This window comes from Leptodactylus fuscus, chromosome 4 (assembly GCF_031893055.1).
Source record: "Leptodactylus fuscus isolate aLepFus1 chromosome 4, aLepFus1.hap2, whole genome shotgun sequence".
Taxonomy (NCBI): Eukaryota; Metazoa; Chordata; class Amphibia; order Anura; family Leptodactylidae; genus Leptodactylus; species Leptodactylus fuscus.
In genome coordinates this window covers 166,844,952-166,860,985 of record NC_134268.1, presented here as the reverse complement: position 1 = coordinate 166,860,985, position 16,034 = coordinate 166,844,952, and the positions used below count along the sequence as shown (strand labels likewise).

The window sequence follows — 16,034 nt, the reverse complement described above, 5'->3', positions numbered from 1 at the left end:
GAGCAGCTCACTTTTTTTCCGCTGGCTAGTAGCAGAAAAAAAGAAGCGAGCTGCCCTATCTTGCCATAGATTCTGCGGCTGACTCAGCCGTGGCGCGAGGCTCCCTCCCGATTAGGCCCATTCTTCGGGCCTAATCTGAAGCAGAATACTGCGACTGGATGCCCATGAACTACATCAGCATCCCGTCATGGTTAGCGGCGCGGAAGTGTTCACACATCGAATGCAGATTCCATTGTTTGAACATACCCTAACAGTAGCCACTGCTGGCAACAAGGGTCAGGGAGAGGTGAATAACATAGTTTTTTTATTATTATTATTTTACTACCCCAGCAGCAGCAAAAAAAAAAACCCAACAAATTATTTAACCCAGTTTTCTAGTCTGGTTTAAAGAGGAAAGTCCTTTTTAATCTACCCACTCTCATACCACAGCATGCCCTAATGAGCACTGTACTAATATATCCAGTGACATATATGTATAACACAGCTGTTAGCATTTTTACATCTTTCCATATACATCACTCAGCTATCTCTATAACAACAAAGGAAACTAATCTATTAGTAAGGAGGTTTCATTGTTATTATGTTTATTCCTTCACAACTTTTTGGCAGCAGTTTGGGAGAGGCCCTTACCTGGTTTATCATGATAATACCTTATCTGCTAAGTTTATTGAAAAACCTAAATAAGCCCCCCTCTATGCATGTGGGTTACACTGTAAGTCAACTGAGCTCTTTTTCACACCTCATTGTTTTAGTAAGCGCTATGCAACAGTGTTTTTTAAGCTACATTCGCACTATCTTTGTTAATGTCTGTTGCTGTCACCTGTCAGCAATGGATGTTTACTTTTCTAATGGAAGAAAAAGTCATGTGATGCATCAGAGCAACGGACATTAAGTAAGGATAATATGAACCTAACCTAATCCAAAACCAGAAGCAGAAGCTATACAGAGATAAGCTAGCATGGAAAGATTTGCACCTATTTTATGTTTTCAAGTACGTTCTGGTTCTGTCTGATGTATAAAAATAGTCACGTGTGACTAAGGCCTAATATTGTAATTTCACGTGGCATTATTTTGTTCATTATTTTGCATTAGCACTTGTAAACCACATCCAAGAGTGGAACATATAGAAATAATACTAAAATGGAAATAGTTGCATCTTCCATGTTTTAGGTAAATTTCTTTTCCAGGTCAATCCCTAAATGTATCATCTGATATCATCCAATATCATAGTATCCAAACATTTTCTGCATTGAATTCCTAACCAGAATAATCTGATAACTTTATGCAAAACTAAACTGATTTTTGTATTCTTTCTGGATACGTCTGACACAAAGCAAGACTCTGATTTCCCATGATGCTTTGCAAATAGATGATTCAATTGTATTTATGACCTAGTTAAGGTAGTAAGTAAATAACAACTATTAAATCTTGTTTTGCAGAGGTAAAGGACTATGAACCACCATTTGGCTCCAAAGTACGGGAGCATCCATGTGTTGAAAGCATGAAGGACAATGTCCTAAGGGACAGAGGTAGACCAGAGATTTCTAATAACTGGCTAAATCATCAGGTAAGATTCGGTTATATCTATTTAATGTTATTGAATATACAATGGTTTGTCTCGTTTTTTAATGAAAACTTTTGTTGCAGTATATAAAAAATGGCGTTTAACTATAGACTCCTTCATGTAGTATGTTATGGTAGATCCACATAAGACCTTTGCTCTTTTTTTTCTATGTTGATTGTGAGCCTCATATATAAAGATGAGCGAGTATTATTCAAAACTCCCGCACCCACCCTTAGGAATCAATGGACGCAGCCGGCGTTTGTATAATAAAAAGTTCTATAATTTTCCAATATACGTTCTGTATCAATTCCTCGCAGTTTTCTGGACTTCTATCATAGATTGTTTTGTTTTTTCCAGTGGAGCCACATCAGTCCCTGGTCATGTGATATACAGTCCATGGTCATGTGATGGACAAACAGGTCCCCAGCTTGTTGCGGTCACAGCACTGTAATCAGAGCTTTGTCTTGTAACGAGCCATACAGCTGTGTGTCCACCACATCACCATACAACACTATCCATGATCTGCACATGCTCGATGGTAACATTCCAGAGTTGAATGACAAGTTCAGTTCTACTCCATTGAACTAGAGTGTAGTTTTATAACAAGAAAATTTGAAGATATTTATATCAGCACTGAGCACGAGTGTGTATTAACTATTGTGTCTTTTCCCAGGGTATTCAGCTAGTATGTGAAACCATCACAGAATGTTGGGACCACGACCCCGAGGCCAGACTCACAGCCCAGTGCGTGGCCGAGAGATTCCATGAGATTGAGCATCTTGACAGAATCTCAGAGAGAAGTTGCTCAGAGGAAAAAATACCAGAGGACTGCACAGATAACACAAACAAATGAAATATGCATTTCTAGCAATGCCATGTTTTGTGGAAATACATCACTGTAGTGAGTGCAGCTAAAGAACTCACTTGGAAATCTATGCAATAAGCCATTCGCTCCAGGATGAATTGTTTACAACTGGAGCAATATCCATTGCGAGAGTTGTCCGTGCCATGGAGCGATCTTTCAAGGATCTCTCGGGACATTTTGTTCTTAAAATAGCCATATTTAATGTGCACTTTATTAGTATTTGTATAAAACTATACATCAGCTTTAATGTATGGACACATTGTCTAAGATGAGTCGAAAGTATATTTTACCAGGAAAATGTACCATGCATAGGAGAATTGATTTATTCTAGAAAAAAATATCTTGACAGAGCTGTTCCAAAGTCAATACATAAGCTGTGGTTGTGTCTGTATGTGTGTAGGAGAAAACAACTGAATTTTTATGAGGTTTTTTATGTTCAAAGAGTCACTACCTTTCTTAGCTTTTATCGTGTTATCTTTGTAAGAGGGGTGTTAGACTTTCTTTTGGTTTCGGCAATCAAATGTACTAGTCTATGAAACCAATGAATCCCAAAACTATATATGACATCTGTATCTGAAAGTAAAGCAAACGTAGAAATATCTCTGATATCCCAAAATTGCGTGAGAAAGAATTCTTCATTGGTGGACCGTTGTCCCATAAAAGATAGCCAGTATCTATTGTAGGTAATGGAAGTGAAAATCTGTCCCAGGAAATTTGGTCTGGATTAGAGTATATGAAATTTTTAAGCTATTTTGATACTGTGCAGAGGCAAATAGTTTGATACTGGAAATGTATATGTGTCAATACTAAGCTGTGGAGTCACGTTGGCCGTGCAGTTTAGCAACAGGTTCCGTTTACTACAGGGAAGATGGTTTAACATGCTGCCTGGCATCCATGCTCTGGTCACATCACAGGAGGAGGGAGGAAAGCTCCTTATTCCATTCTCCTTTGCTACTAATGATGATCTTGATTCATTGCTATGTGTGAAGGATGAATGGTGTGGAGTGGAGTCCTGGCAATGTACCACTCCCTGTAATGCTCATAACATTAGGAGTCAGGAATTAGGACCGTGCTCCCCACTTAGTGTGAATGTAACAGCTGGTATTAGAATAATAGCCTGAAATAAAGGAACCATACACTTAGATGATGGTAGTAGGACTTCAAATTTTGTGTGAGGTTTATCAAAGGATCACTATAATATGGAGAATCATGATACTTCACTGGTTATCAGCAGTATTCCAAATATGTACAAATTCTAGTCTGGATCATGGTTGGTCTTCTCAAACATGTGATCTGTGATCTGATCACTGTATATGATAGCCCTTCTTTTGGATTATTACCTCATTTTTTATTACATTCTGATCATCTGTTCTTTTAGACAGCTCAATGCCAAATATACTTAATAGAGATGAGCGAACAGTGTTCTATCGAACACATGTTCGATCGGATATCAGGGTGTTCGCCATGTTCGAATCGAATCGAACACCACGTGGTAAAGTGCGCCAAAATTCGATTCCCCTCCCACCTTCCCTGGCGCCTTTTTTGCACCAATAACAGCGCAGGGGAGGTGGGACAGGAACTACGACACCGGGGGCATTGAAAAAAATTGGAAAAAGTCATTGGCTGCCGAAATCAGGTGACCTCCATTTTAGACGAATAGTGGATTTCAAATCCGGGTCATATGAGAATGTGAACTTTGTGACTATGAGACAGGGATAGCTGTACAGGCAGGGATAGCTAGGGATAACCTTTATTTAGGGGGGAATGTTATTAAAAATAACTTTTTGGGGCTCTATCGGGTGTGTAATTGTGATTTTTGTGAGATAAACTTTTTCCCATAGGGATGCATTGGCCAGCGCTGATTGGCCGAATTCCGTACTCTGGCCAATCAGTGCTGGCCAATGCATTCTATTAGCTTGATGAAGCAGAGTGTGCACAAGGGTTCAAGCGCACCCTCGGCTCTGATGTAGCAGAGCCGAGGCTGCACAAGGGTTCAAGCGCACCCTCGGCTCTGATGTAGGAGAGCCGAGGGTGCACTTGAACCCTTGTGCAGCCTCGGCTCTGCTACATCAGAGCCGAGGGTGCGCTTGAACCCTTGTGCACACTCTGCTTCATCAAGCTAATAGAATGCATTGGCCAGCGCTGATTGGCCAATGTATTCTATTAGCCTGATGAAGTAGAGCTGAATGTGTGTGCTAAGCACACACATTCAGCTCTACTTCATCGGGCTAATAGAATGCATTGGCCAATCAGCGCTGGCCAATGCATTCTATTAGCGTGAACTGAGTTTGCACAGGGGTTCTAGTGCACCCTCGGCTCTGCTACATCAGATTGCTACATCTGATGTAGCAGTGCCGAGTGTGCATCAGATGTGTAGTTGAGCAAAACTGACTCAGCACTGCTAAGTCTCTGCATTCGCATAGGAATGCATTGGCCAGCCTTCGGCCAATCAGCGCTGGCTCTGCCGGAGGAGGCGGAGTCTAAGGTCGGACCTGAATGGAGACTGGTGTGGAGCGATCTTAGACTCCGCCTCCTCCAGCAGAGCCAGCGCTGATTGGAGGAGGCGGAGTCTAAGATCGCTCCACACCAGTCTCCATTCAGGTCCGACCTTAGACTCCGCCTCCTCCGGCAGAGCCAGCGCTGATTGGCCGAAGGCTGGCCAATGCATTCCTATGCGAATGCAGAGACTTAGCAGTGCTGAGTCAGTTTTGCTCAACTACACATCTGATGCACACTCGGCACTGCTACATCAGATGTAGCAATCTGATGTAGCAGAGCCGAGGGTGCACTAGAACCCCTGTGCAAACTCAGTTCACGCTAATAGAATGCATTGGCCAGCGCTGATTGGCCAATGCATTCTATTAGCCCGATGAAGTAGAGCTGAATGTGTGTGCTAAGCACACACATTCAGCACTGCTTCATCACGCCAATACAATGCATTAGCCAGTGCTGATTGGCCAGAGTACGGAATTCGGCCAATCAGCGCTGGCTCTGCTGGAGGAGGCGGAGTCTAAGGTCGGACCTGAATGGAGACTGGTGTGGAGCGATCTTAGACTCCGCCTCCTCCAGCAGAGCCAGCGCTGATTGGTCGAGTTCCGTACTCTGGCCAATCAGCGCTGGCCAATGCATTCTATTAGCCCGATGAAGTAGAGCTGAATGTGTGTGCTTAGCACACACATTCAGCTCTACTTCATCAGGCTAATAGAATACATTGGCCAATCAGCGCTGGCCAATGCATTCTATTAGCTTGATGAGGCAGAGTGTGCACAAGGGTTCAAGCGCACCCTCGGCTCTGATGTAGCAGAGCCGAGGCTGCACAAGGGTTCAAGTGCACCCTCGGCTCTCCTACATCAGAGCCGAGGGTGCGCTTGAACCCTTGTGCAGCCTCGGCTCTGCTACATCAGAGCCGAGGGTGCGCTTGAACCCTTGTGCACACTCTGCTTCATCAAGCTAATAGAATGCATTGGCCAGCACTGATTGGCCAGAGTACGGAATTCGGCCAATCAGCGCTGGCCAATGCATTCTATTAGCCCGATGAAGTAGAGCTGAATGTGTGTGCTAAGCACACACATTCAGCACTGCTTCATCACGCCAATACAATGCATTAGCCAGTGCTGATTGGCCAGAGTACGGAATTCGGCCAATCAGCGCTGGCTCTGCTGGAGGAGGCGGAGTCTAAGATCGCTCCACACCAGTCTCCATTCAGGTCCGACCTTAGACTCCGCCTCCTCCAGCAGAGCCAGCGCTGATTGGCCGAATTCCGTACTCTGGCCAATCAGCACTGGCTAATGCATTGTATTGGCTTGATGAAGCAGTGCTGAATGTGTGTGCTTAGCACACACATTCAGCTCTACTTCATCGGGCTAATAGAATGCATTGGCCAATCAGCGCTGGCCAATGCATTCTATTAGCGTGAACTGAGTTTGCACAGGGGTTCTAGTGCACCCTCGGCTCTGCTACATCAGATTGCTACATCTGATGTAGCAGTGCCGAGTGTGCATCAGATGTGTAGTTGAGCAAAACTGACTCAGCACTGCTAAGTCTGCATTCGCATAGGAATGCATTGGCCAGCCTTCGGCCAATCAGCGCTGGCTCTGCCGGAGGAGGCGGAGTCTAAGGTCGGACCTGAATGGAGACTGGTGTGGAGCGACCTTAGACTCCGCCTCCTCCAGCAGAGCCAGCGCTGATTGGCCGAATTCCGTACTCTGGCCAATCAGCACTGGCTAATGCATTGTATTGGCTTGATGAAGCAGTGCTGAATGTGTGTGCTTAGCACACACATTCAGCTCTACTTCATCGGGCTAATAGAATGCATTGGCCAATCAGCGCTGGCCAATGCATTCTATTAGCGTGAACTGAGTTTGCACAGGGGTTCTAGTGCACCCTCGGCTCTGCTACATCAGATTGCTACATCTGATGTAGCAGTGCCGAGTGTGCATCAGATGTGTAGTTGAGCAAAACTGACTCAGCACTGCTAAGTCTGCATTCGCATAGGAATGCATTGGCCAGCCTTCGGCCAATCAGCGCTGGCTCTGCCGGAGGAGGCGGAGTCTAAGGTCGGACCTGAATGGAGACTGGTGTGGAGCGACCTTAGACTCCGCCTCCTCCAGCAGAGCCAGCGCTGATTGGCCGAATTCCGTACTCTGGCCAATCAGCACTGGCTAATGCATTGTATTGGCTTGATGAAGCAGTGCTGAATGTGTGTGCTTAGCACACACATTCAGCTCTACTTCATCGGGCTAATAGAATGCATTGGCCAGCGCTGATTGGCCGAATTCCGTACTCTGGCCAATCAGCACTGGCTAATGCATTGTATTGGCTTGATGAAGCAGTGCTGAATGTGTGTGCTTAGCACACACATTCAGCTCTACTTCATCGGGCTAATAGAATGCATTGGCCAATCAGCGCTGGCCAATGCATTCTATTAGCGTGAACTGAGTTTGCACAGGGGTTCTAGTGCACCCTCGGCTCTGCTACATCAGATTGCTACATCTGATGTAGCAGTGCCGAGTGTGCATCAGATGTGTAGTTGAGCAAAACTGACTCAGCACTGCTAAGTCTGCATTCGCATAGGAATGCATTGGCCAGCCTTCGGCCAATCAGCGCTGGCTCTGCCGGAGGAGGCGGAGTCTAAGGTCGGACCTGAATGGAGACTGGTGTGGAGCTATCTTAGACTCCGCCTCCTCCAGCAGAGCCAGCGCTGATTGGTCGAGTTCCGTACTCTGGCCAATCAGCACTGGCCAATGCATTTCTATGGGGAAAAGTTAGCTTGCGAAAATCGCAAACTGACAGGGATTTCCATGAAATAAAGTGACTTTTATGCCCCCAGACATGCTTCCCCTGCTGTCCCAGTGTCATTCCAGGGTGTTGGTATCATTTCCTGGGGTGTCATAGTGGACTTGGTGACCCTCCAGACACGAATTTGGGTTTCCCCCTTAACGAGTTTATGTTCCCCATAGACTATAATGGGGTTCGAAACCCATTCGAACACTCGAACAGTGAGCGGCTGTTCGAATCGAATTTCGAACCTCGAACATTTTAGTGTTCGCTCATCTCTAATACTTAACACTTCTATCATTTTTGGGGGGGTTTAATTTTTTTTCCAAGTAAAAATCCTCTAGTAACCACATCATTATCCCAAATACATTTATGTTACCTTAAACATGTGTATATAAAAGCTACAAAGGGGTATCAGGATGGCCTGTATTGGTAATTATTATAATGCAAAAAAAAGGGGACTGTAGCTCAGACTTTGGATGGTTTTATTTTTTGTCATATGTTACATGTTGTCCTAAATGTTGAACAAGGTCCAAGGCAGGGGGAGCCGAGGAGATCAATGTGTATTTTATAAAGATCAGTCCCTTCTTTATTTATGTGTAACAGCCCAGGGAATGGTCCTGTTTATTCTGTGACTGATAACTTTCCTATATTAGTGGACAAACGGAGATAGGTGTCAGTCTATAGACTGCCCACAGGACTCCTAAGCATAGAAAGAGCGGAGATATGTATAAAAATATACAATATGGTTCCTGCAGATCTGCTTGTAAAATGTAACAGATTCCCTTTAAACATACATCTTGTGAGCACAAGGAAATCATTGGAATATCCAAAATTGAGGGGATAGTGATCTTAATTCCACTTTCATGATGCTTTGAACTACTATAACGTTATTGTAATATCTGAACATTTTTCTATTGCTAACAGTTGGATTTCTATGTACTTATTTTCATAAGTGATACTTCACAGTTCAGTAAGCATATGTGTCTGTGAAAGCCGTATTGCATTTGTCAGACGGACAAAGGAGCATTTCATAGGATATTGTAGGACACTATCCTGCCAGATAAACCACATAAACTACAGTATTAAGCTATTTTATTTGATACTCACATGTTATGTCCTCCAACCTTTTTGCTTATGTGTATCCTACAGTGACTGCAAATACTGTAGAATAGAGATGTCTGTCGGCGGCTATTGGAAGTTTGATAGGAATAGCTGGTAACTGGTGCTGATAAAGGTGTACAGCCATCTTAAGTACAATGCTATCAGTTACAGTATTACAGAGACCAGTTGTAGATAGCGCAATTGAAGTGGAGTGGAATCTAGCGTTAGATAAAAGGAACTGCAGTCTTAAATATCTTGTGATGTCTTGTAAATTTTTGTAATCTTGGTGAAAGGGCTCAAAGTAGATAGGAAAATGATGCACCCATATTCTCACTTTTATCCTGTGAATTATTACTTCTCTGCAGCATCTTGCACTATCCCTGTATTGGACCATCATATGTGCCTTATACCTGCATGTTCCATAATATTCCTAAGGATCCCTGCCCTACTGTTCTTACTTATACGGCACAGGTCACTTTAGGCCTTTAGCCTTTAAGGGATCAGATTAATGACACAAAAGGCAACCAAGTCAACATTACAACAACTCAGGCCATATAAGGCCTTGGATCTTAGACCTGAAATGCCCCTAGTGAGATGAAATTAGTAATGTGATCATAGTGGAGGGACATTACAGATTTCTCTATACGGCCCTACTGTTACTTGTTACCCACTGATCCTCACTGATCTTAAATTTAATTCAACTGATTCATTCTTTCCTTTTGTAGCAAAAGGCAGAGGGCATTGGCAGCAACAATGTGTATAGGGATGAACTAGCCTGATACAAAATTGTGTTAGTCTAGAAAAGAATAAAGGTGTTGACAACCGGACCATATATAAATTTCGTGGCCCCATGTGTAATATGGATTATTGCCATTCTTACTTGATTTTTCAGGTCTTAGGAGGAATAAGAATTGAATATGCATATGTAATACCTATGGGAATATTAAAAGGAACCTATATTAAGGTAGCATAAAGGTAAAAACAGGGTCAGTGGTGACATTTGTCAGAATTTTTTTATAAAGGAAGCCTATGAACTCCCCCAAGCACATTCAACTGCCTCCACCATATTACAGATCACATTACATTAATAAAAATTTATATAATTTTATTATTTATATCTAATGTAAATTAGACAGTGCACTGAGGATGGGCCTTCCGCTCCCTTGAGCACTGGTCTTGTTCCTCGTACCCCTACCATCGCTTGCATAGTCTACCCCCGTGTAGTGGGAGTGGAGTTGATCCACCCAGTGAGGATATCACCCACCCTACTTGAGAAGAAACTTGGAAAGCTCCTATGCCTCATTTGCATGAGACTTGAAAGGTGTTTTTCTCCAAATCGACAAAAGTGACATACATATTAAAGACATTATGCTTATCACCGCAATGTGGTGGTAGCAGTTAATATGCTTGGGGGAGGTGATAGCTTTTCTTTTAAAAAGGAGTGCTCTACTAAGAAGATATAAGGCAAACACAAGTGCACTCCAAGTGTTAAAAATCAAAGCTTAGGAGATACAGTATGTCCACTGGGCAGATTCCTTCTGCTTTCCCCTGCCCTGCACCCTGTAATATGCAAGTATTGGGAGCAGAATGGGTGTCTATTTCTGTATTAAAGCTAATAAAAGGAACAAGCTGTTAAAAGAGTTATCCAGCATCCAAAATTATCTGCAAATAGATCCACATTAGTGCTAAATACTCACTGTTACCTTGTGCAGTCTTTGCATGGCTTTTTATTTTTTGCAAACTACATTTCCCATGATTCATCTGCCTGCTTTCACTTTCTGTGTTTGCATCTCACGGAAAAGAGAGGTAGTGAACTTGCAAATGAAACATCACAGGAACATGTGACCTCAGATGTGGAATTGATTTATTACCTGTGATTTCACTGTACAGGAGAGTGGAGAAGGCAGGTGGTACACAGAGAGAGTGAGAGCAGGCAGATGAATCATGGGAAATGTAGTTTGTCCACAGATTCACTGCATGTAAATAACAGTGATACAAGAAGCAGCAGGTAAAATAAAGCCAAGCAAAGGGTACACAAGGAAACAGCGAGTATTTATCAGTGCTGTGGATGTATTTGCAGAACATTTTTGGAAGCTGGATTATCCCTTTAATTAGCCGTTTTCTATACATGCAGCATTGGGGATATCCACTAAATATAACTCATGAAAAACTCTTGACATTTGCAAAAGCTATTACCTAAAATAATAGAAATAAATTAAATGAAGTGTTTGTACTCTAATGTATACAATAATACTCAGATTTATACCCTTTAAGTATTAAAAAAAATGTGTTTTATATGTAGTATAAAAATTAATATAATAATAAAAATTATTTCATGAGTTAAACACAAACTAACAAAATATAAGTAATGCAATATGATGTTACACGATGTTGTAAAAATGTGGGTTTTTTTTGTTGATTGGTAGTTAATAAAGTCAGATAAAACAACTTTGATATTAAGGGCTTTATGTATAAAGGAAAGCAATATTAAACAGCCTGTTACAGAGGATCTCTCATCACCATCACCAACTCCAACGCTTTATATCCTTCAATAGTTGCCGTCCCACTGATTTTGGCACATTTGGAATTTTTTCTACATCCCAATCACTATTCCATCTGCACACCCTGCAGTCAGGTAGGCAGTCCTGGGACCACCCACTTGACAATAGACAAAATAATTGTGATGACATTATCAGAACTGTTTGCTTGAGCTCAGGCCGGACTACGTAAAAAATTCCATCTACTCTGGAATCAGTGGAGCAGCACCTATAGAAGAGTTGGTGGAGGTAAGGCATAGATCTAGATGTTTCTATAAGGATGGTGTAATAAGAATGATGTAATTGAATCTATAATATAAGAGAAATGCTATGATGGAATGGAAGTCATACTTCATTGTCCATAGCTAAATCAAAAAATGTGATTTTTTTTTTTTTTGGTATAGAATGGCAGAGGAGACTATTATGGACGGATCTGAGCCTTGCAAATTTTGATAAAAAATTGTGATTGACAATCTATTGCAAATTCAGTTCATTTTATTACACATATAGCTCATTTTCCAATCAATGTGTATACTTGCTGGATGCTTGGTTATAGCACAGGCAAAGGAAGATATTACTGTTGGTCTCTTCCCAGTAAGATGACCTCCAACATCACATGTGATCTACCTTACACTTTCTCCCTGGTGGTTAATTTTTAACTTTCCTTTTGGTGGGGACTGACTGTTCTGTTATTTTCTCAGTGTATAGAATTCTATTTTAGTGCTTTACAGCACTTACATTTTTGTTACGGCACAGTTTGGCAGTATTATGAGAGCACTGTGTGGTATTGCTTTTATCACTGTATGGTGGTATTTTTCAGGAATTATTATGGTATATTTTTTCCTTCCAAAAATGAATATCCTTCCATAGGACTGTTTCATGGCTTGCCACTTACAGTAAATACCGCAAACATTATAGGCATTGTTACAGACTGTTATAGAAAACTGACATCAATCTCTTTTGTACTTGTACAGTAACAAAGATTCTACCATGTTGGGCATTTACCAAATATATTTATAAAGGACAAACCTTGTTAGCTTTTATAGGAAAACAATTAAGAACAATTCTTCATAGGAGCTGTTGACACAAAACCGTAGAATATTATTTCTGAAAATAATTTGCAGAGTTAATTTTTTTTATTCTAGAGGCATTGGATCATTTAACCTTTCTCTAAACATTCTAGAACATTGGGGCAGATCTAGTAATAATGTCTTAAATGTAGATAGCTTAAAACTAGACTAGGTTCACCAAAGAGTGCTTCATACTACATGGCATTTGGAACATCCTTAGGCCACTTTGTATAACTTAATGCCATCTTTTTGTGTCAACTTTTTCCTCTCAACCACAAGTCACACCATGTGGCAAAGAATATAGTGACATTCATGATTTGGTCCACTGTTGGTATTATATATACTATAGTGATAAGGATTCCCAAGGAGAACATATTGGTATTTGAGAGTGGGGGAGTCATATTGTGGTCATATTAATTGTTCATTGGGGGTCTATATTTTTAAAAAATGATTTTAAATGATAAAATGACATATAAAAAGCAAAAAAAAATATTATCTGTGCAATTTTTTTTATATTTTTAGAAATATAGAAACATTTCTTTCATATTGTGCACAGATTATTTTTTTAATACCAAAGAAATTTATATTGTATGAAATGATTTTTTAAAATTGGTGTTCCTTCTGTATATATATATATATATATATATATATATATATATATATATATATATATTACTGTAAGACCTAGGAATGTGAACAATATATGTATAAATATAAAAGAATATTTAAGCACTCGTTGTGTCCATGTATATACATGTATATAAAACAAATAAAACTATAACTCGTTAATAATATTTAGTCCGGTTTTTCTTCTTATTTGACATTTGTAGTTACTTTTGATGCAGAACCCACAATTCACTTGTCCGGACACATTGCTCCATTTCCATTATACATGGCTTCCACTCTACTCTTTACCTCCTTACATCCATGTGACCGAAATGTTTTGGTGGATGCTTATAATTGTAGACACAATAAACTCGTCATACTCGGAAGTTAACCTTTGAATGCCAGAAATTTCTTGCTTTTTTGACACGGCTGAAAGAGGACTTTTCTGTGCACCTAAACATTTAACCTGAGTGACGGTACATTAGTACATAGACCCCATTCACATATAGTGAATTTAATGCAGCCATGTGATAGTAAAGCCACATTCGCACAACCATCTTTGAAAGCTTGGAATGTGTTCATGAAGATTTTTTTAATATGTTTGAATATTAAGTACAAAGTCAAATATTCCTTAAGACATACAGTTCTAAATAGCCAACTAACCCTCATGTAGCACCAGGTTCAGCGATCTCCATTTTTATTCACTGGATATTTTTTTTAAATTGAAACTTTGGTATGAACTTGGCTTATACTTACGTGTATAAATAAATGGTAAAATGTTCTGCTCACTGACAAGTTGTTCTGGTAAAGACTCATCATGGCATACAGTTGTTATTATGGATCAGCATCGATTTGTGTTGTTTTCGGGTTCATTTAAGCAGAATCACTTTGTGAAATGTTATAGTATTGATTGGAGCTAAATGAAACAAGTAAGAATTCGATCACTGCTTCAGAAAACAGAATATATTTTTGTACAGTTTTAAAGACAACTTGTCATCTAGTTTTCAGTTATGTTTCGGTTCCTTTTTGTACAAAGTAAACTTTACCTATACATGTGGCACTTTTTCTTTTCTTTTTTTTTTTTATCATAAATTGGAATGAGTATCCTTTGTCAGGGTCTGGGGTTGCTAGGTGGGGTGGCATAGAGACACAAGTCCAGTTTCTTTAGTCCAAAACAAAGGTAGAGTTTTATTTTCACTCAAAAATATAGTGCAGCAACAAAAGAGAACAATACAAAAATAAATCCCTGCCAGGATAGGCTCTAACTAAACATAGAATAGTTTACCTCACCTAGAATAACAGAAGTCAAAAAGCCAGGTGAATCATTGAGGACACAGCTCCAAAAATATGACCTCTTTCTTTGCCTCTCCAGCGAAGCTCTGCCCAGAGTCTGCTGCTGGAGCTGACTTCTTAAGCCTCCCTTGATGAGCAGACTCTCTGCAGCTGAGTCGCTGCCAGAGCATCCCCAAAGTGTGGACTGGAGGGGGGTGGAATGACAGGTCCCACTAACAACCTACCTGCCATTCCTAAAAATCCAGCCCAGTAACTGAAACTCTGAAATAACCCTCAGCAGACAATAGTTATCTGCTGAGAAACATTCTTTCTGGAGTTTTCTCATCTCGCCCACCTTAGTAGTCTGGGTGAGATGTACACCTGCTCCATTACCTGACCAGCCATCAGCTTACACCTCATATCGCTTTGTATCTATAAAGGTTACCAAGATTAGCGTTGGAGTATTTATTTTAGAAAACAGATGGCTGAGTGGGAACCTAATACCGATCAAGGGTCAATACAGAGCTCTCTCCAATGATTAATATATACCCAAGAAATGGTAGTGGGGGGCATCCTTTACATCTGTAAGAAACTCAATTTCTACACCAACAGAAGCAGAAGTAATACTACAGAAAGAAATGTAGTTACTATGGTAAACACATTGAAAAGCTAAAAAAGGTCCTAGATGCATTTCTAGAGTACAATAGAATTGTAAGATATGGATATGGATCTTAAATTATTGCACATGGGTTTTTAAACCCTTAGGGATGCAATTTGGACAGTAAGCAATATTTTTTGGTTTTTCAGTTATTTTTTCCTCAACATAACTATAGCACTTATTTTTACCGTAGCCAATTGTATTTTTAGATGGCACCATGTATAACTTTATGAAACTTCCCTTTATATCATTCTTTTTTTGGACTCTGTTATTATGATGTTCACTCTATGGAGAAATGACATTGCAACTTTTCAGTAGTTTATTTCCATTATGGCAACATAATATTTATATAGGATTTATTATTTTTGTGACTTTTACAAAATAACAGCCTTTCTTGTATTAAAAAAAATACTAAATTTGTCTTTCAGCATATTGCTTTTTTTTTTGCCGGATGGAGCTGTGTAAGGGCTCTATTTTTCATTGTAAGCTGTATATTTTAGTACCATTTGTTTAGAAATACATGACCAAAAATCCACTTTGGCACTTTTTGATTGCAGAATATTGTTTTTATTTTTAAATTTATTCAAAAATGTAAAAACATTTTTTATTGTTTACTATTTATTTTGGAAAAAAGTTTAATATTTAAAATATATAACTGATTAAAATAGTTGTGGGGACTTGTACATGAGATTGCTATTCTTATTTAGTTACATAGAACAGTTGAAAATAGAAATAGGTCCATCAAATTCAAGCAGAGAATGGGAAAGGTAATGACATAATTTGTATTTCCAGAAGCATCAATGCTATGTTTCTCAAAAAACAAAACAAAAAAAACATCCAAAACTTTTTTGAAGACGTTGGCTATTGCTGCTGTGACCAGCTCCTGGGGTAGGCTATTCCACAGATCCACAATCCTTACAGTGAAGAAGCTTTGTCACCTCTGAATATTAAACCTTTTTTTTCTCCAGGAGGAGGTAGTGCCCCCTTGTTTTTGAGGTTATTTTACATGGAACAGCTTTTCCCCATATTTGTAGTATTTATACAGGTTTATCATGTCCCCCCCCCCTCCCTTAAATGCCTC

General features: G+C 40.2%; 1 protein-coding gene across 1 annotated transcript in view; it reads left to right on the top strand.

Moving 5' to 3' along the window:
- The window catches only part of TGFBR2 (transforming growth factor beta receptor 2), a 52,487-nt gene extending 48,471 nt beyond the window's left edge, over window positions 1–4,016 (top strand). Inside the window, exons 9-10 of the mRNA XM_075271330.1 lie at window positions 1,440–1,567; window positions 2,238–4,016. Coding sequence (XP_075127431.1) covers window positions 1,440–1,567; window positions 2,238–2,417 — 308 coding nt within the window. The 3' untranslated portion in view covers window positions 2,418–4,016. The remainder of the gene's footprint in view (window positions 1–1,439; window positions 1,568–2,237) is intronic.
- Window positions 4,017–16,034: the final 12,018 nt, after the last annotated feature.